This window comes from Bos javanicus, chromosome 1 (genome assembly GCF_032452875.1).
Source record: "Bos javanicus breed banteng chromosome 1, ARS-OSU_banteng_1.0, whole genome shotgun sequence".
NCBI classification, from domain to species: Eukaryota; Metazoa; Chordata; class Mammalia; order Artiodactyla; family Bovidae; genus Bos; species Bos javanicus.
In genome coordinates this window covers 57160981-57181163 of record NC_083868.1, presented here as the reverse complement: position 1 = coordinate 57181163, position 20183 = coordinate 57160981, and the positions used below count along the sequence as shown (strand labels likewise).

Genomic DNA, 20183 nt, shown 5'->3' with positions numbered 1-20183 from the left:
GCCCTGAGTTGCCCCTCTGCCTCCCTGCCCTCTAGACTCTCTTTGTCCTTGCTTGCTTTCCAAATGGTCACTGTCTTCCCTTCCATTTGAGAGGAAACTGATACTCACACTCCTGAAAATATCAAACACTGTCCAGGCTCTGCAAAGAGGGTGTGGGGTCATGGAGACCCCCCCTGCCCAGGAGAAATGCCCGAGAGAAAGAGTGCAGTCTCCTTGAGAAGCAGAAATGCTGTTGCTCACGGGTGCATCCTGGGGGCCACGCAGAGTCTGAGGCTCAGCTCCAGGTCCGTCAGGCCTCACAAGCAACCTGCTTTGTCATACTCTGTGTGGACTTCCCAGCTTCATAATCCTCCTCAACTCTTTCTCACCCTCCTCCTAGGCCCTCATCTCCATTTGGAAAGAGCTGGGGACCACAGTTTCAGAGAGGAGGCTCAGAGAGTCCAGGCCAGTCACCACACAGCAAGCCAGAGGGCCTCTTCTCTCTTTCAGCTGTACACAGGACGGGGCTGAAGGATCCTTTCTTCCTCCCTCCTTCTCTCCCTCCTTTCTTTCCTTCCTTCTTTCTTTTTAGAATTCCTATGGAGGAGGCAGAACCTTTTCACTCCACACAATATGCTACTGGTCTGGCCCACAGACACACTCCATCTATTCAGATGCTCAGTGAGGAAACTCTTCACTCTGCGACTTTCCCAGTGAGCTAGAAGCTGGCCCTCTGAATGTCATTCCTTTTATTCATTTGGGGAAAAGAATGCTTTAAGAGCTGCTTTATATAACTCTCCGCCCTCCCAGGCCAAGGTTAGTCCACTTCTACCTCTCGTCCCCAAGAATCGAGTGTCATCAGAGTAAACACCTCTTCTCACACCGCGTGGGGATGTGTGTGCTCTATAATCTGTTCCACTCTTCTGACCCTTGGCAGCTGGCCCCATGCCTGCTGCTCACCACATCTCCTTCGTGACTGCCTTTTTCATTCATTCAACTAGGATTTACCAATGCTGATGTACAGAGTGCTTCTGATGGATTGTGGATTAGGAACCATCCAAAATCATTAGCATTATGGACTAACCAAGATCCAAAACCCATCCAAGTGAGCAATCAGAAGTGGAAAACAAGAATGGAAAGTAAGGTCAACAGTGCAGACCACAGGGAGGAGGTCTCGGAGGCTAGCGGTAATCTCAACTCCCACCTTCCTTCCTGATAGGTTTTGTATAGTGTTCTCAGATTCTGACAAGTGGGGTGTCATCTATGCTTATTAAATAACGTCCACTTCCTCATTCCATTCTTAAACGTCGATGCACATCTTGCTTATAATCTTCTAAGAAAGAGACAAGCTTGCCTTTTTATGTCCCTCTGTTAATATCTTAGACTAGTGGCCTTCAACAGAAAAAGGTATTCTCCAGATTGAACCATCTTTCAACAATTTAATATATCATTTACTTCCAATTCTTCAGTACTTGCTTCTCCGGTGAGACCACGGCGTTTCCATGAAGGCGTCTAATGATATTGTGACGTGGGATTCAGAGCTTTGAATGTGGGTGAACCACAGCGAGGAAACATGCAGCAACCCTCATTTTTATAGTTTGCTTCCATGACTTTTTTTTCCAGCTTCTCTATCTGCTCACAAAGGGTAGGGACTGGGTGACCTCCACGGACATGGAAGATCGCCTGCTCAGAAATCAAAGCAAGCTGTCTGCCCCACCTGGTTCCCCCGTTTACCGTCACAGCTCTGCCTTCCGGACGTGCTCAACTTATCGTAGGAGCAGAGGGATCCTGGATCAAGCCCCAGAGTTTCACAACCAGCCATGTTCTGATCATGGAAATCCTGCTGCAAAACGCCCAGCACGAACTCCTCACTCATCACATACTTCATAAAACTGTCATCTTCAGGAGGAACCCTGAAGTGCAGGCGGAAGATTATTGTGGCGTTTTCACCACTGAAAGGCAAACCAAACAGAGACAATAAACATATCAACAGAACCACACTGCAACTCAGGAAACTGATTTTAGCAAAAACATCTTTTGAGTTCTACATGCTCTCCCAGTATAAAAAAACAAAGAGTGTACTACCCTAGAAGAGCCCTTGTCAACGCACCTATCATACAAAATTGCAGTTATCCAAACCTCCTCCTTTCACCTAAAACTCAACCCCGAGAAGCCCGCCATGAGAGAGCATGCAGGAGAGGCTCCAAGAGCTGCCTAACACCACGCTTTGCCCAGAGGCAGGCCAAGGCAGCCCTTGTCTCCCTGGTCTCCCTTCTCCCACAGGTGCTTGTCAAAGCTATCCAGTTTAACCAGTTCATCACTTAACCTATAAAATGGCCCAAGTAGGGCCCAGAGCTCCCTGCATTGGCAGGATACACAATCCTAAGCTCCCCAGATGGCCCTGGGTACCTGCAGCATATCTTACCTCCCTGTTTTGTCCCCAAAGTGAGAAACTGTTTCTGTCCTGTTTCTACTTCCCACAGTTTTGCAATTCTCAGTAAGGGGACCTAGGAGAGGGAGTTTTTCTCTTTCTAGAACATATTCTCCTACTTCTAAAAGAAAAATAATCATAGGGCTATCCTCAGCTAATCAATGGTCTACACAGCTTGTTAAATGCTACCTCCCCATTTAGAATTATCACAATTATCCTTTGGTTCAAGAAGGCCAGATTTTTTTTTAAAGGCCTAGTTTAAGAGGTAGCAATAAAATATTTAAGAGTGATCACATGTGAGACTCTCACCCAAGGGTAAGTTTTGCAGTCAAGTAATGAATCAGAACATTGTCCCTGCCAACGACTGGCAAAGAGCTCCCTCTAGTGGCCAGAGATCACATAGCCCAAACGAACAGAGATCATTCTGTCGTTTTTGAGATCACATTCAAGTACTGCGTTTCGGACTCTTTTGTTGACTATGATGGCTACTCCATTTCTTCTAAAGGGATTCTTGCCCACAGTAGTAGATATAATGGTCATCTGAGTTAAATTCACCCATTCCAGTCCATCTTAGTTCACTGATTCCTAAAATGTCCATGTTCACTCTTGCCATCTCCTGTTGGACCACTTCCAATTTGCCTTGATTCATGGAACTAACATTCCAGGTTCCTGTGCAATATTGCTCTTTACAGCATCAGACCTTGCTTCTATCACCAGTCACATCCACAACTGGGTATTGTTTTTGCTTTGGCTCCGTCTCTTCATTCTTTCTGGAGTTATTTTTCCACTGATCTCCAATAGCATATTGGGCACCTACTGACCTGGGGAGTTCATCTTTCAGTGTCCTCTCTTTTTGCCTTTTCATGCTGTTCGTGGGGTTCTCAAGGCAAGAATACTGAAGTGGTTTGCCATTCCCTTTTCCAGCAGACCACATTTTGTCAGAACTCTCCACCATGATCCATCCGTCTTGGGTGGCCCTACCCGGCAAGGCTCATAGCTTCATTGAGTTAGACAAGGCTGTGGTCCATGTTCCAAATAGGAAAAGGAGTACGTCAAGGCTGTATATTGTCACCCTGTTTATTTAACTTATATGCAGAGTACATCATGAGAAATGCTGGGCTGGAGGAAGCACAAGCTGGAATCAAGATTGCCAGGAGAAATATCAATAACCTCAGATATGCAGATGACATCACTCTTATGGCAGAAAGTGAAGAAGAACTAAAGAGCCTCTTGATGAAGGTGAAGGAGGAGGGTGAAAAAGTTGGCTTAAAGTTCAACATTCATAAAACTAAGATCATGGCATCCAGTCCCATCACTTCATGGCAAAAAGATGGGGAAACAGTGGATACAGTGGCTGACTTCATTTTTCTGGGCTCCAAAATCACTGCAGATGGTGACTGCAGTCATGAAATTAAAAGACGCTTACTCCTTGGAAGGAAAGTTATGACCAACCTAGATAGCATATTCTAAAGCAGAGACATTACTTTGCCAACAAAGGTCCATCTAGTCAAGGCTATGGTTTTTCCAGTGGTCATGTATGGATGTGAGAGTTGGACTGTGAAGAAGGCTGAGCGCCAAAGAATTGATGCTTTTGAACTGTGGTGTTGGAGAAGCCTCTGGAGAGTCCCTTGGACTGCAAGGAGATCCAACCAGTCCATCCTAAAGATCAGTCCTGGGTGTTCACTGGAAGGACTGATGTTGAAGCTGAAACTCCAGTACTTTGGCCACCTCATGCGAAGAGCTGACTCATTTGAAAAGACCCTGATGCTGGGAAAGATTGAGGGCAGGAGAAGGGGACGACAGAGGATGAGATGGTTGGATGGCATCACTGACTCAACGGACATGGATTTGGGTGGACTCCAGGAGTTGATGATGGACAGGGAGGCCTGGCGTGCTGCGGTTCATGGTGTCGCAAAGAGTCGGACATGACTGAGCGACTGAACTGAACTGAACTGAACTTCATGCTTTGGGGTTAGGGAGTCCTTTTGGGTAATTCATGATGACTGTCCACCTTCAGAGAGAGACTGTAATACTCTACATTCTTACCTGAAGTCCATGACTTCAACTGAAGTGAAATAGCGGTTCAGAGCTGATGAATCACTGTACACGTGTGTAACCTAAAACAAACAGGGACAAGTTAACAACCACACATCACAGCCAGATCACACTGCATATCACCTGACAAAGCAAAACCACTCCTAGGTGATGGAAATTCCACCCTAGGGAGGAATGAACTTACCAAGAGGCTCTGGGTGAAGAAAGAGGAAGAGGGTGGGCCCCACACCAATCTAAATTCAAGTTGGCACTCATTTAAAGGGACCTCATTTGTAAGGCGGAGAAGGCAATGGCACCCCACTCCAGTACTCTTGCCTGGAAAATCCTATGGAGGGAGGAGCCTGGAAGGCTGCAGTCCATGGGGTCACTGAGGGTCGGACACGACTGAGCGGCTTCACTTTCACTTTTCACTTTCATGCATTGGAGAAGGAAATGGCAACCCACCCAGTGTTCTTGCCTGGAGAATCCCAGGGACGGCAGAGCCTGGTGGGCTGCCGTCTGTGGGGTCGCACAGAGTCGGACACGACTGAAGTGACTTAGCAGCAGCAGCAGCATTTGTAAGGACCAGGTGATCAGGCTGGGATTTTCAGCATCTCTTGCACGTTGAGCTGTGACTTGTGGTCTGACTGGTCAACAGCCTGAGCCCACACAGACCCAAGCACCACGGGAAGGAGAGAATCTCTAAGGGGCTGAGAAGACTGAGAACAGGCGACTCAACGGCCTGCATATCACCAGACAAAGGAAGGCCTCTTCTCTCCTTTCCCTGGAACTTCACTCCAAGGAGACACAGCCATGCGGTTTCTGGATAATGCAACCAAATGAGTGGTACAATTGCAAAGACACAAAGTCCTTATTTTAGCCAGCAAGTGTTGCAACCATAAAAAATAAGGACACCTGTGTTCCCACTACCCACATTTCATGCCTTCACATTTTACCATATGTAGCTGAGCCCTTTACCTGAAGAAACACAGCACAGCTAAAGTTATTCTCACACACTATTCCACTGTCCTCTCTCCCTGCCCACTACTAACCACTGTCCTGAAGCTGTCATGTATCTTTTCCGCTCATGTTTTTATGAATGTAACATTCCCTTGTGTAATCATAACTATACATAATTTTTTTTTTGGCTTCTCCACACAGCATGCTGGATCTTAGTTTTCCAACCAGGAATAGAACCCATGCCCCCTGCATTGGAAGTGTAGTCTTAACCACTGAACTGCCAGGGAAGTCCCCAAAGACTTGATCTTTTTAGAAATACATATATAAATTCAATGCATGTTTTTATCCAAATACATGAATAAAATGTACACCTTCTACACCTTCTCTGACTTGATTTTTTTCACTCAAATCACGTTTGCAGTTTACCCACAATGGTCCCTTGGAGAGCAAGGAGATCAAACAGTCAATCCTAAAGGAAATCAACTCTGAATATACACTGACAGGACTGATGCTGAAGCTGAAGCTCCAGTACTTTGGCCATCTGATTTGAAGAGCCAACTCACTGAAAAAGAAAAGACCCTGATGCTGGGAAAGATTGAAGGCAGGAGGAGAAGGGGATGACACAGGACGAGACGGTTGGATGGCATCACCGACCCAATGGACATGAGTTTGAGCAAGCTCCAGGAGATAGCGAAAGACAGAGAAGCCTGGTGTGCTGCAGTCCGTGGGGTGGCAAAGAGTTGAACACAACTGAGGAACTAAAAAGCCTCTTGATGAAAGTGAAAGAGGAGAGTGAAAAAGTTGGCTTAAAGCTCAACATTCAGAAAATGAAGATCATGGCATCTGGTCCCATCACTTCATGGGAAATAGATGGGGAAACACTGGAGACAGTGTCAGACTGTATGTTTTGGGGCTCCAAAATCACTGCAGATGGTGACTGCAGCCATGAAATTAAAAGACACTTACTCCTTGAAAGGAAAGTTATGACCAACTTAGATAGTGTATTCAAAAGTAGAGACATTACTTTGAAAACAAAGGTCCATCTAGTCAAGGCTATGGTTTTTCCAGTGGTCATGTATGGATGTGAGATTTGGACTGTGAAGAAAGCCGGGCACCGAAGAATTAATGCTTTTGAACTGTGGTGTTGGAGAAGACTCTAGCCCTGGGTGGTCTCTGGAAGGAATGATGCTAAAACTGAAACTCCAGTACTTTGGCCACCTCATGTGAAAAGTTGACTTATTGGAAAAGACTCTGATGCTGGGAGGGATTGGGGGCAGGAGGAGAAGGAGACGACAGAGGATGAGATGGCTGGATGGCATCACCGACTCAATGGACATGAGTCTGAGTGAACTCCGGGAGATGGTGATGGACAGGGAGGCTTGGCATGCTGCAATTCATGGGGTTGCAAAGAGTCAGACACGACTGAGCGACTAAACTGAACTGAACTGAACCGAGCAACTAAACAACACAATGTACATCTAGATGGAGGTCATTCAGTCTGACTCCTAACTCTGCAGAGATTCCGTGAAGTGACAGCTTCACCCCCTCTCTCCCCATCCTGGTGGCCATGTGCTTTGTTTCCGACTGTCTCCTGCCACGACTGTGCTGAGGTGATCTGCTTGAACATCCCTAAGCCTCTCTTCTCATACAGGTATGAGATTTCCTAGGCCATATACCAAGAGGTGGACTTGGGTCTAAGAGTTAGCACATCTCTACCTTAACTCTTTCTGAATTGCACTCCATTTCACTGCCTCCCAGCAATGCACAAGTGCCCTATTGCCCACAGCCTTGCCAGCATTTAAGGTTACCATATTTTTCAATTTTTGCCAATCTGATGAGTTTTCATTATGTTTCACACTGTCATATTGCGTTCTAGTGAGGCTGAGCATCTTTTCATGAAAAGATGGAAGGATGTCTGATGAAAATCCTTAACTCTGTGAGATTTCTCACCTTTGAATTGTCTGTTAGTGTTCTTTCTCTCGGGTTGCATTTTTCTTACCCAAACTGATTTACACTCTGGATACTAGCTGTTGGTTTTATGTCACAGATATCTTCTCCCACTCTTTGATTAGTCTTTCCATCATGTTTCAGAGATGTAAAACCTAACCTATAGTATCCCAGAACTTGTGGCTGAACATATTTACATTGCATCTCTTCAAAATTATTACTTTGAAGTTTAAATGCCTTGTTCTTAGCAGGCAGGACAGTGCTGGGATCTGGGTACACCCCCAGCACGAATCCAGCTCTGAGGCTGGAAGCAAGCCTGTAGCTAGATCCACTCCTGCTGGCCTGAAGCCTCAGCCTTAACGTCATTCTGGAAATTTCACCCCCATGGTTCCTCTGTGCTGAGCTCGGTGTGCCCAGCTGCACCCATCATGGCTTGTCGCCTCACTGCTTTATTCTGCAGCAAACAGCAGAACTACCCCCAAGGAAAACCTGCCGGTCGTCTCCCACCCACCCTCAGCAGAATCTCAAGGAGGCTGCATCCGTTGTTTGCTCCCACTACAGTCACTGGTGACAATCCAATTTCTCTGAGGCAGAGCGGAGGGGTTGAGAGCACTTCCCTGTCACTATGGCTGTCGTCTGCATAAGAAACTGACATAAGAGGCACTGCTATCTCTGCTCTCTGTTCCCTTTGTGCTGATTTAAAAAAAAAAAATTCTAGGCATTCAGGAAGGTTGCAAAACATGCCCTAGATCACTCTGCTAGTAAGGAATCTAGTCCTGGATGTTAGACACTAAGCCCAGCGTCCTCACGTTTTACCACACAACCCAGTGGAGATGGAGCGAGGAGGACAGTGTCTCCAGTACAAGGATGAAAGCAGCATAAAAAGTGTCAAGAACCCTGTGGGGAAAATGACTGGGCCATCTTAGAGTTTTTGAGCCCCAGAGAAAGTTGCCAACAGGCCAAAAGTCATTTAGAAAACCCGGAGGATGGAGCAGTCCCAGGACTGCTCAGAACAGGGAGGAGGATGAGGATGCTAGAGAGGGCATTTTTTCTCAAGAGCTAAAAATAACAACAATAACAACAACAATATCCCTCTCTTCCTTTTATTTTTTTAATTTCAATTGCAGGATAATTACTTTACAATATCATGATGGTTTTTGCCAAACATCAATATGAATTGGCCATAGGTATACACGTGTCCTGGTCATCCTGAAGCTCCCACCCACCTCCATCCCCACCCTATCCCTCCAGGTTGTCACAGAGCACCAGCTTTGGGTGCCCTGCGTCATACATCAAACTCCACCTGGTTATCCCTCTCTTCCTTTTAGACTGAGCTTCATTTGTCAGAAATTATGTCTGTCCTTCCTTCTTTGTTCCCTCCCTCTCCTTCTTCCTTTCATTAATTCTTAGGTGCCTAAGCACTGTGTTTTTTTGCACACTGATACTCAGAAAAAGTTTTAAAATTTCATGTTAAGAGATGGAGTGGTATACTAGGTCAATTTCAGTGTCCACTCTAACATTTTTGTTTGTGGCACCATCACCTACTATGATTAGGAAATATTTACATATTTAGGAGCTGTCAACCACGCTACTTTGGGATCAAAAAAGTGAAAAGAGGCGCTCCTCACCCCTTGCTCTGGTGTTTCCCAAATTGTGCCAGTGAGGCTGAATGCAAACGGAGCTTTGAGCGCAAGTGAGCTGATCACCAGAGTCAGGCACAGTGGCTCATCAGAAACCAGTTTCCATTATTTATAATGGGGCTTTCCAGGTGATCCAGTGGTTAAGAATCCACCTGCCAATGCAGGAGACTCAGGAGACAGGGCTTCAATCCCTAGGTGGGAAGATCTCCCAGAAAAGGAAATGACAACCCACTCCAGTATTCTTGCCTGGAAAATTCCACAGACAGAGAAGCCTGATGGGCTACAGTCCACGGGGTCACAAAGAGTCAAATACAATTGAACGCGCACACACACAATTTACTATAGCCAAGATATGGGCACAACCTAAGACTCCATCAACAGATGAATGGACAAAGAAGATGTGGTATATGTAGGCAATGGAAAACTACTCAACCATTAAAAAGAATGAAATTCTGCCATTTGCAACAACATGGATGGACTTGGAGGGTATTGCACTAAGTGAAATAAGTCAGAGAACGACAAATACTGCATGATATCAATTATATGTGGGATCTAAAAAATAAAAGAAATGAGTAAATATAACAACAAAAAAGAAACAGACTCACAGATGCAGAGAACAAACTAGCGGTTATCAGGGGAGAGCGAGAAGGGGGAGGGGCAAGATGCGGGTAGGGGCTTAAGCAGTACAAACTACTATATATAAAATAAACAGGCGATAAGGATATATTACATAACACAGGGAATATAGCCAATATTCTTTAGCAACTATAAGTGGAATGTGACCTTAAAAATTGTGAATCACTATGTCATACACCTGAAACATATAATACTGTGTGTATCAACTATATCTCAATTTTTTTAAAGTGATAATGTTAAAAAAAAGAAAAAAAAATCTTCCAGAGGAAGAGGATACGTCCCCTGCATTATCAGAGGGGCCAGCGCTGACTCTGGCATCGAGCAGGTAAGCTGAGCTATGACGCCGAGTAGCTACCGGGCTAGCTTAAGCTGAGTTATCGGCCCAACCCAAACAGAAGGAAACTGGCACTGAGATATGAGAGGAGCCAGGAAAACTGTGCTTAGAAAAGCAAGACAATAAAGCAAAACAGAGGGCGCAGTGTTTCAGTATCCATTTCCATTTACTTTCCAAACCTGGAAACTGGCCTAAGTGGAAGAAAAGGGTTCTCAATCTGACAGTAAGATAGTAATATCTCCAAGTTCCCCATTTTTTTTTCCTGAACATTTGTTGGGAAACCGGAGAGCAGAAGTTTCTTCACCTCACTGCACCTTATGTTTATCATCTGCAAATCAGATAATACTTTTTAAAAATGCCTTAACAAAGTTCTTTATATGCATCTGTGGGTATACAGGGAAAGTGAGGTGATTTCCATTTATCACAGTAGGAACCAACTCAAAGAGGCCTGTGGACTTGCCCCAGAGACCCACCAGTCCCTGTTCCTCAGCCATTATACCACGATGAACTAAAAACACCTGCAGAATCTGCTTACATCTGCTTCTATGACCAGAGAGACGGCTTGTGAGTGCCTGATGTCCATCTCCCTCTGACACAGAGGCCAGTCTGGAACAGTGACACCTGTGGATCCTGGCTCACTCGGTCTCTCCTCGGCCAATGCAAATCCCTCAATCAAAAAAGTGAAGAAGAGGGGACTTCCCTGGCCATCCACTGGTTAAGACTCTGCCCTTCAGGAAATAAAGGGAACTCACCCCGTTCAACCTATCTACCACAGGGACAAGAGTGACAGACAGCAGGCTGGTCATGCTTAGAGTTCTCAGAAACTTTCCTGGGTCTGACTGTGAACCACTCTGTCTTTGACAGGGTAACCAGGGCCGCTCCAACCAACCCTCGTGGTCTTACTGCAGAGCCCCCATAACACACAGAGGCTCCTTCTCCTGCATTCCCTGCTCCATGAATGATGTCACCATCCACCCACGTGGTCACCCAACCAGAAGTCTGGAGCCATGCTCTCCCTCAGCCCACATCCTACCAGCCATGAAGTCCTATTGAGGTAACAGACCTCTGAAATCTCACCTGAACCTCAGTTATCTCCCCTGACATTGCCCAAATTCAAGGCTCCCTCACTTGTCACCCAGATTATTGCAATACCTTCTAACTAAGCACTCCACCTCCAATGTTTTCCCATCACCAGAGAAAGACTAAAATGAGAAACTGACCATGTCAGCCTGCAGATTAAAATCTTCCAGGACCTCACCAAAGAACCAGGGGTCATGATCTGACCCCTTCCTTTCCATTCAGCCTCACCTCTGCATTTCCGCTACACAGCATGTGAAGGTCATAGCACACTGCTGGGCAGATACCCTTGTGTCCTCTGCTCTCTAATCTGGAATACCCCGACTTCACATTTCAAGACTCATCCTGAGTATCGCCTCCTCCAGGAGGCCCTCCAAGCCTCCATCCCTCCTCTGTGGCTGTAAATCACACTGTACATATCTCGGTGATGGAACATACCACACTGCTCATAACTATCTAATTGCTTCCTCTGCTTGGACTTTGAGCCCCCTTTGAGGGCACAGTCTCTGTGGCCCTGGCACTAAGCATGTTGTCTAGCACCTCACAGACCCTCAATAAAATTTCAGGTTGAATCAAACCTAAGACCAAAGTGAGGAACAGAATACTGTCCTCCAGGACACATTCAGCTGGAGACCAGGGCTCTTCCTTCCAGCTTTGCGCTACAGAAAATCTATTTCTAAGCACTGGTTTCTGCCAGTATCCAAAGAATCCAAGCTTGAAGCTACTTACTGGCTAGCTCTAACCCAGCTGCTCCAGAAGAATTCACACTCTAATGCTAAGAACTTAGTAACAATACATAAGGTAACTTACCCGCTTCTCAAGCATGTCAGGTAATTCCTCTTCAGAAACACACTGCTCTGGAATCTTTAGCATGACCAAGAATGTTTCATTTGATGACAATTCAAGTATTTCATTTTCATCTTCATCGATATAAGTTACTAAACAGAATGGGGGGGGGTGGGATAAAAAGCAAAAGTAAGCACATGCATAAAATAAACATTCATCCCATTGGCTGCTATACTTAAATAAACGAACAATGAGTATTCATCAAGCCTAATCACAGTAAGCAAGTATGAGCAGAAATGCTTTCTTTTTCTCGGGTAGGTTGAATAAACACAGGGGCTTGCTTCCATCACAATGAAATTTTGTTTCTTTATCTGATGTCATAGGGTGCTCAGATTCCATTGAACACAGACTGGGTGAAGGGAGCTGGAAGAGGTGGGAAGAACATGAATTTCTTTCTCAAACTGACTCTTGCAGCTTAGCTACTTTCACTGGTGTCAAGGCAGGTGCTAGTGATGGCCAACAAACAACAGGAGATGGGGTACAGGAGCAGAGCAAGGAATTTCCCTGAATCCCCTGTGGTTTTGTACCCACGCTGAGGACATGACATCATTGAGACCTGCTTCTGGGTTAGAATCTGAGCTAGTGAGCATGAAGTCATCACTCTCCAGGATGTCCCACGGGGGGAATGTTGACACACTCTGTTCGTAGAAGGAACCCAAACTGCACTCAGAGTCCCAGGGCCCATGGGACTTACATTCCTAAGACAACAGTTCTGTGCTGCTTGCGTTCCAAGGACTGTGAGCTAACTGATTTTTAAGTAGTTAGAGCCAAAGGAAAAACAAACAAAGTCGGCAGCCAGGAACTTGAAGCTGGCACACTGGCACTCATTAAGCTGCCCTGGCTCCCTGCCAGCACCACTTGGGGACCACTTCTCCAACCCTGAGAAGAGCGTGGGTGGGAGGAAGCAGGTGTTTGTGGGCCATGGACTTCTCTGTAATCCCGTGCCTCAAACATAACATTATCAGTCTCTTTACTGGACTTTGCAAAGGCCACCGTGGCATCGATTCTGGGTTTATGAGGCAAGTGAGAATCCAGGTCCTTATTCCCTGGGGAAGTCTGAAGCGTGAGCCACAAGGATCAAGGGAAGTTGCAGAAGAGTTAACAGAGCAGGTCGGAGGCTGCCAGCCTTGGCAAGGCCAGTGCAAGGTTTGACCCCTTACTGGAATCTGGAACTTGGATTCCCAGAGAATTCCCACGTTCCCTGATAAGAGTGGCTAGCTGTGCCTCAACTGTTTACAGAAACAGCATGCCGAGCCTCTCCTTTCCTTCTGGGAGTCTGGGGTTTTAGTAGGTGCCAGGCAGAGCCTGCCCATGTGACCAATCCCAATATAAACTGAATCTCTAATGAGCTTCCTTGGTGGACAAGACTTCACATGTTGTTGTCACAATTCATTGCTGGAGGAATTAAGTGCATTCTGTGTGACTGCACTGGGCGAGGATTCTTGCAAGTTTGCCCCTGGTTTCCTCTATATTTTGCTTTATATCCTTTAGCTGTAATAAGTCATAATCACCTTTATAATATATGCTGAGTATCATGAGTCTTATCAGCAAATTGATGAATCTGGGAATAATCCTGGGGACCCCAACACAGGGAATTATCCCTGCATCATTATTTGTTGTAAGTCATCATGTTATTTTGTCTGAGAATGAAAAGTTATGCCCTCAGGAATTTCCTGGTGATCCACTGGTTAAGACTTGGCACTTCCACTGCTATGGTCCTGCATTCAATCCCTGGTCAGGGAACTAGGATCCCACAAACCACCAGTCAAAAAAAAAAAGGCTTATGGCCTCAAAGCAGAAAACTTGCAAAGTATAGAAAACTGCAGCAAAGCAAAAAAAAATTACTAATAATTCTTTAATCAAAAGGTCTCCCCCTATATTTTATATATTTGAGGTCTTAATGAAAAGGTAATTTGTATATTGCTTTTTATTGTTTGCTGCCTTCATTGCTTCGGAGAAGGCAATGGCACCCCACTCCAGTACTCTTGCCTGGAAAATCCCATGGACGGAGGAGCCTGGAAGGCTGCAGTTCATGGGGTCGCTAAGAGTCAGACACGACTGAGCGACTTCACTTTCACTTTTCACTTTCATGCATTGGAGAAGGAAATGGCAACCCACTCCAGTGTTCTTGCCTGGAGAATCCCAGGGACGGGGGAGCCTGGTGGGCTGCTGTCTAGGGGGTCGCACAGAGTCGGACACGACTGAAGTGACTTAGCAGCAGCAGCAGCTCTCATTGCTTATCGGCTTGATTCTTTTGTTGCTGTTATAAACATATCAAAAGGCATTTCCCATGTGTTCAAAATTCCTTGCAAAGATTATTTTAATGGCTACATTATTGTCCTAAAATAATTTAATATTTTCAGCTTTCCAAAGTTATAAGTAATGCTGCATTGGGTATCTTTGAGCTCTACACCCTCCGTGTGCATTTCCAGAGTAGATACCATTACCTCAGAAAAGAATAGGGATGCCAGAGAATGGATACAGGAGTCACAGAACTGCTGAACTCAAGGGCACTAAGAAATGCCAAGTTCACCATTGTATACACTTGCCTCCTTTGCCATAGGCTAATTGACCATAATTGCATGGGCTTATTTCTGGCTTTCTATCCTGTTCCATTGATCTATATTTCTGTTTTTGTGCCAGTACAATACTGTTTTGATGAGTATAACTTCGAAAGACAGGGAGCCTGAGTCCTCCAGTTCCTTTTTCCTTTCCCAAGGTTGCTTTGACTATTCAGGGTCTTTCCTGCTTCCACACAAACTTAAAAAAATTTTGTTCTAGTTCTGTGAAAAATGTCATTGGTAATTTGATAGGGATTGCAGTGAATCTGTAGACTGTGTTGGACAGTATGGTCACTTTGACAATATTGATTCTTCTGATCCAAGAACACGGTACATCCTTCCATCTGTTTGTGTGTTCTTTGATTTCTTTCATCAGTGTTTTATAGTTTTCAGAGTAAGGGTCTTTCACCTCCTTAGGTAGGTTTATTCCAAGATATTTTATTCTTTTTGGTACGAAAGTAAATGTGATTGTGTCCTTAATTTCTCTTTCTGATCTTTGATAGTGTATAGAAATGCAACAGATTTTTGCATATTAATTTTGCATCCGATAACTTTACCAAATTCATGAATGAGCTCTAGTAGTTTTCTGGTATTGTGTTTAGGATTTTCTAAGTATAGTATCATATCATCTGCAAACAGTGACAGTTTTACTTTTCCAATTTGGATGCCTTCTATTAAGAAATGCTGAGATCAAAAAGAGGTCTCCGATAATAGCTCTACTGTAATAACTTGTATTTTCTGAATAATGACTCTGTACAAGAACTAGCTAAAGAGTTGTGTTTGTTAAAATAGTAACAACAGCCACAACAGGCTCACCCAGTCAGCAGAATCTTTATGTTATTAATGAGATTTAATCTGGACAGTGTTTCCAGGTAGAGAAAATGTCTTTTAAAAATCATAGTACATACACAAAGTACATTGCTGTTGTTGTTCAGAGTGGCCCAGTTGTGTCCAACTCTTTGTGACTCTGTGGATTGCAGCATGCCAGGCCTCTTTGTCCCTCACCATCTCCCAAAGTTTGCCCAAGTTCATGTCCATTGTTGAGATTTAATCTGGGCAGTATTTCCAGGTAGAGAAAATGTCTTTTAAAAATCATAGTACATACAAAAGTACATTGGAAATACACAAAAATAGCTCTTTGACAGAAATATAAGAAATGAGGCCAGAGAGGGAGGCCTTAAATGCCAGATGTCTTCAGGAGATAATGGAAGTTGTTAAATGTATCCCAGGAAGGAGACAGGGGAAAATCTGTTGGTGATGGGATGAAATGGAACTGGGGGAGATTGGAGGTAAAGAAGCCACTGGACACAAGAATAGGAAAGACAGATTTCAGTTGACAGCAGTAAGAAGAGGAAGGAAGATTTCAATCGACAGCAGTGAGGAGAGGGAAGAGAAAGACCAGGATGGTGGAAACAGAGCTGACTGTAAAGGCAGCCAGACTTAGTTTGAATTCCACCTCAGCCAGGCACAAGCCAAGTGACTTAAGTCATTTAAATCTCCGAAGCAGTTTGCTCAACAGAAATACCAATACCTACACTGCAGGTGACGGTAAAGGTAAGAACCACCACATTTAGCAGGAAGCCTAGAAGTAGGTGGGTAGTCAATGTTGAAAGTTACTATCAAGACACTAGGAATGATTGATAAGACCTAGTCATTATCTAGCTATAGGAGAGAAGAAGAAATCAAAAATGTTCCAAAGAATCAAGCGTGGGTAACAGAAGAATAATAGCTGCTTTATTAAGAGTTATACACAGACATCCTGCTATGCACTTGTAGTTTTTAACCTCATGTAATCCTCCAGTCAACCTTATGAATTAAATATTCATGTTTTCATTTTAAAATGAAGACATTCTTAGAAAAAAGGCACAATTTGCTTAGGTCAATTGAGCTAGTTTAGTAGGAGAGTCAGGGTACATTTATAGACACAGATTCAGAAATCACTTATATTTTACCAATGAGGAAACTGAGGCCAAGAACATTGAAGAATTTGCCTAAAGTTACACAATTGGATGATATAAACCTAGCTTAATGATTCACCATGAAAATATGAAGGGTGAAGAAGGGGATTCCCACAAATAGTAGTTTCAGATGAACAATGATAAAGAGGGTGATAGTTATTTCCAGGTAGAGAACTCCAGCAAAGAGCATGACTAAAACTCAGGAAAAACGTGTGCATGAACTTCTTGGAGTCATCTCCAAGGTGGGGATGGCCGCTGCCTTGGGACTAAACAAACTTCTCAAGGGAAAGAACAAATGAGAAAAGTCAGAAACCTGAAGATACGCCTCCTGCAACCACAACACAGAGGCCGAAAGCAGAAATAAAGCCTGGGAGTTCTGAAGGCCTGGAAGAGTACAACACAGCTGGGAGACCTGGCAGCTGCAAACAGGGCAGAGAGGGGAGGGAGAAAGACCACTGGGCTTCATCATGAGACACTTGCTATTGACCTTAGGAAGAGAATTTGGGACCAATGGATACAGTGGTTTAGGAATACAGATCTCTCTTTCTAGAAGTTTGCCAGTGAAAAAACAGAGAAAAATATCTAAATGAAGTAGCAAGATGCTGATGGAAGACTGCTCTGAAGGAGAGACTATGAGCACATTTGAAGAGGCCCAAGAGGATGCTTTTAGAGAGGGTGTGCAATATCTGGAAGTCCACAGGTCGGAAGAAGCTGGAGAGGACACTATGGAGAGCACAGGTGAAGAAGTTGGTCTTAGGAAGGCAGAGGATCATATGATACATGAGGGAAAGAGAAGCAGGGGAAAATGCAGAAAAATTTCAAGGTCCTGGACTGTGAAGTTCCTGCTCCCAAGGACCTTGCTGTCTGCCTAGGATTTTCCCAAAGTCACCCTATACCAGGGAGCAACCTGTGCGACCTGTTTATCTACCAGGACTATGTGATGTTGTAAGATGCAGTTCTTATTCCCAAGATCTGGTAAGAGAGCTGGGAGACATCACATAAGCATTTCTAAACTATTAAAAATGGTCACCTTTCAATCACATTTCTAAGCATCTACCTACTTGTCACAGTTTGCATTCTGTAACATTTAAAATATTTTTGCCCAAACCAAGGAAGGTTTTCACTAGTTAAGGTGTTCCTAGGATCGTTCCTCTGCCTGGTTGGGATAGATTAGTAAAGAAAGCAGAGTCCTTGAGGATGCTTAACTGATTCTTCAAATTATCCAGACAGGAAAGGACTTAGAGAGAAGAAGTGAGGGAGACAGAGATGAAACCTTCCCCTCCCACCCACCCCCACCACCTTTACTCTTCACAAGGAATTTATAATTTCTTAGGGAGAAAGAGAATCCATCAATATTTTTTTTTTTAGAGGTGGGACAAAACTAGCCTCTAGATTCAACAAGGATTCTCTGAGCTATGCCCCCACCCCAAAATTGTCTATTTTAAGAAGGTCTCAAAAAGAAATAATAATAATAATGATAAAGTTTCATTGTCTCTGTGAGCCTGGAGGAGTGTTAGCCTCTGCTCCACAGTATGGACACAGCCCAGGGTCAATGCCTTAAGCTGAGCTGTGATCCTAACTTTCCATCACTTCAGTGGCATACCAAGGGCAGAGTGGGGGGACAGCTCATCCCAGGTGCAGGCAAGAAGGGGTGCAGGGTCTGTACAGAATTAATAATAATGCAACTGACCACAGGATGGTCTGCCTGTATTATCACCACATCATAGCCATTCCTATCAATGTCAGTGACAAGATACAGCTCTCCCAGGCATCTCATTCTGGGTACCCTATTGTCCCCTCCCTAGAATTGGATACCCTTCCACACTGGGATACAGTTAATGTCCCCTCTTTGTCCACTCCAGCTCCATGGCTATTATCATCTTCATCTCTGAGCCTCAGTCTGGGGACTGCAGAGCCCCGAGACAGTAGAGTAAGGAGGCGGGAGGAAGGGAATGGCAAACAAGGTCCTGAGAAACTTCACTTCCGAATGAAGAGACAGCATCACTTTCTAACAAATGTATACTCATTCCTTTTATATATATATTTTAGTATAGTTGCCATACATATATAAGTTATGAAAAGAAAGTGAAGCAAAAGTGAAGGTTGCTCAGTCGTGTCCGACTCTTTGCGACCCCATGGACTATACAGTCCATGGAATTCTCCAGGCCAGAATACTGGAGTGGATAGCCTTTCCCTTCTCCAGGGGATCTTCCTGACCCAGGGATTGAATCCAGGTCTTCCGCATTGCAAGCAGATTCTTTACCAGCTAAGCCACAAGGGAAGCCCAAGAATACTGGAGTGGGTAGCCTATCCCTTCTCCCATGGATCTTCCCAACCCAGGAATCAAACCGGGGTCTCCTGCATTGCAGGTGGATTCTTTACCAACTGAGCTATCAAGAGTACAATGTAGTGATTCACAATTTTTAAAGGTTATACTCCATTCATAGGCATTATAAAATACCAGCTACATTCCCCATGTTGTACAATATATCCCTGTAGCTTATTTTATACCTAAAAGTTGGGATTTCCTTCCCCCTTACCCATATACCGCCCCTCCCACATTCACTAATGAAGGCACAGCCTTCGACTTTCCCAACGGCCCTTTCCCCAGGCAGCAGCGTTTTCCATAGAGTGCCAAGAGGTTCTATCAACATTCGATTCATATCAATGGGCCTGGCGCTTGAACAATGGCTTATTATCGCCGACTATCATCCCAGACACACCCACAGAGCTGCTCTGGGTGAGGCTGGGAAGCCTAGAGGGAGTCCTGTCCTTCCTCCTTCTTACCTACCGTACCCCCCACCACCCACACTAGACTCTCCCCACAGGCCCAAACCCTTGAAAATTCAGGTGCCAAGTAAAGTAAAAGTATTTCCCTGATTTAAAAAAAGTAAAAGTTTGAAAATCTCTTGGAGCAGCAACACTTTTAAACAATTTTACAACCAAATTAAAAAGAAAGTCTGCACCACAAGTGTTAAGAAAAAGTTCTTCCCTAAATCTGACCCTATAAACTCTCATGTCCCCTGAGAAACTATGGAGGGAGATGGAATCCTTTCCTCTGCAGGTTGTTCTTCATGATTTGAAGTCAAATGACTCTCTGAGAATGGAAGACAGCTCTTGGGTCTTGAGTCTTTGGGGTTTTGTCTGTTTTCTTTTTCGTCCACACATTTGGCGGGATCTTAGTTCCCCGACCAGAGATCAAACTCATGCATGGAGTCTTAACCATTGGGCCACCAGGGAAGTGCCTGGGTCCAGGGCTTTAGAATCCTGAATATCAAACCAACCAGATCTGTGGCATCATCCTCTGTTACAGGTGCCCGATGCTAGCAGATAGATCAGCCAACTTTCAGGCCAGCACTGGCTGGTCGTAACAGGATAAGATTGTGTGACTCAGTTCAGTTTCAACATCTACACGTGGGAGTTGATGGGAAGAGGTAGTACCAACACTCACACTAAACCTATTGTCCTCAGTGTGATGGAGGAGGGGCAGTGGCATCCCTTATCAGCTTCTCCCTACCTCAGGACCAGTCTGTGGCCACAAAGCCACAGCATCCCACCTAAACACTGCCCTAAGTTACTAAGCAGACATGGTGGCCGCCTGGGAGGCTCACATGCTGGAGGCTGGCACACCTCATCAGAGTTTTCCTATTCCTTCAAGCACCATAAAACCTTGAGACAGGAGATGAAAGGGTTGGGACAAGGTGGAACAGGAGGTGAATAACGAATGCAGTCCCTTAGGAGAATTCCCAGAGCCCCCTCTGGAGAAACTCAGGGGCCGCT

The 20183-nt window shown here is 44.8% G+C and overlaps 1 protein-coding gene across 2 annotated transcripts in view; it reads right to left on the bottom strand.

Moving 5' to 3' along the window:
• The window catches only part of C1H3orf52 (chromosome 1 C3orf52 homolog), a 41733-nt gene that overhangs the window by 4459 nt on the left and 17091 nt on the right, over positions 1-20183 (bottom strand). The window contains exons 3-5 of one of the 2 annotated variants that reach the window (XM_061391605.1): positions 11849-11976; positions 4457-4527; positions 1697-1931 (exon numbers count right to left, since the gene is read on the bottom strand). In XM_061391605.1, the coding sequence (XP_061247589.1) occupies positions 1697-1931; positions 4457-4527; positions 11849-11976 (434 nt within the window). The remainder of the gene's footprint in view (positions 1-1696; positions 1932-4456; positions 4528-11848; positions 11977-20183) is intronic. The other variant, XM_061391693.1, reaches the window with a different exon arrangement.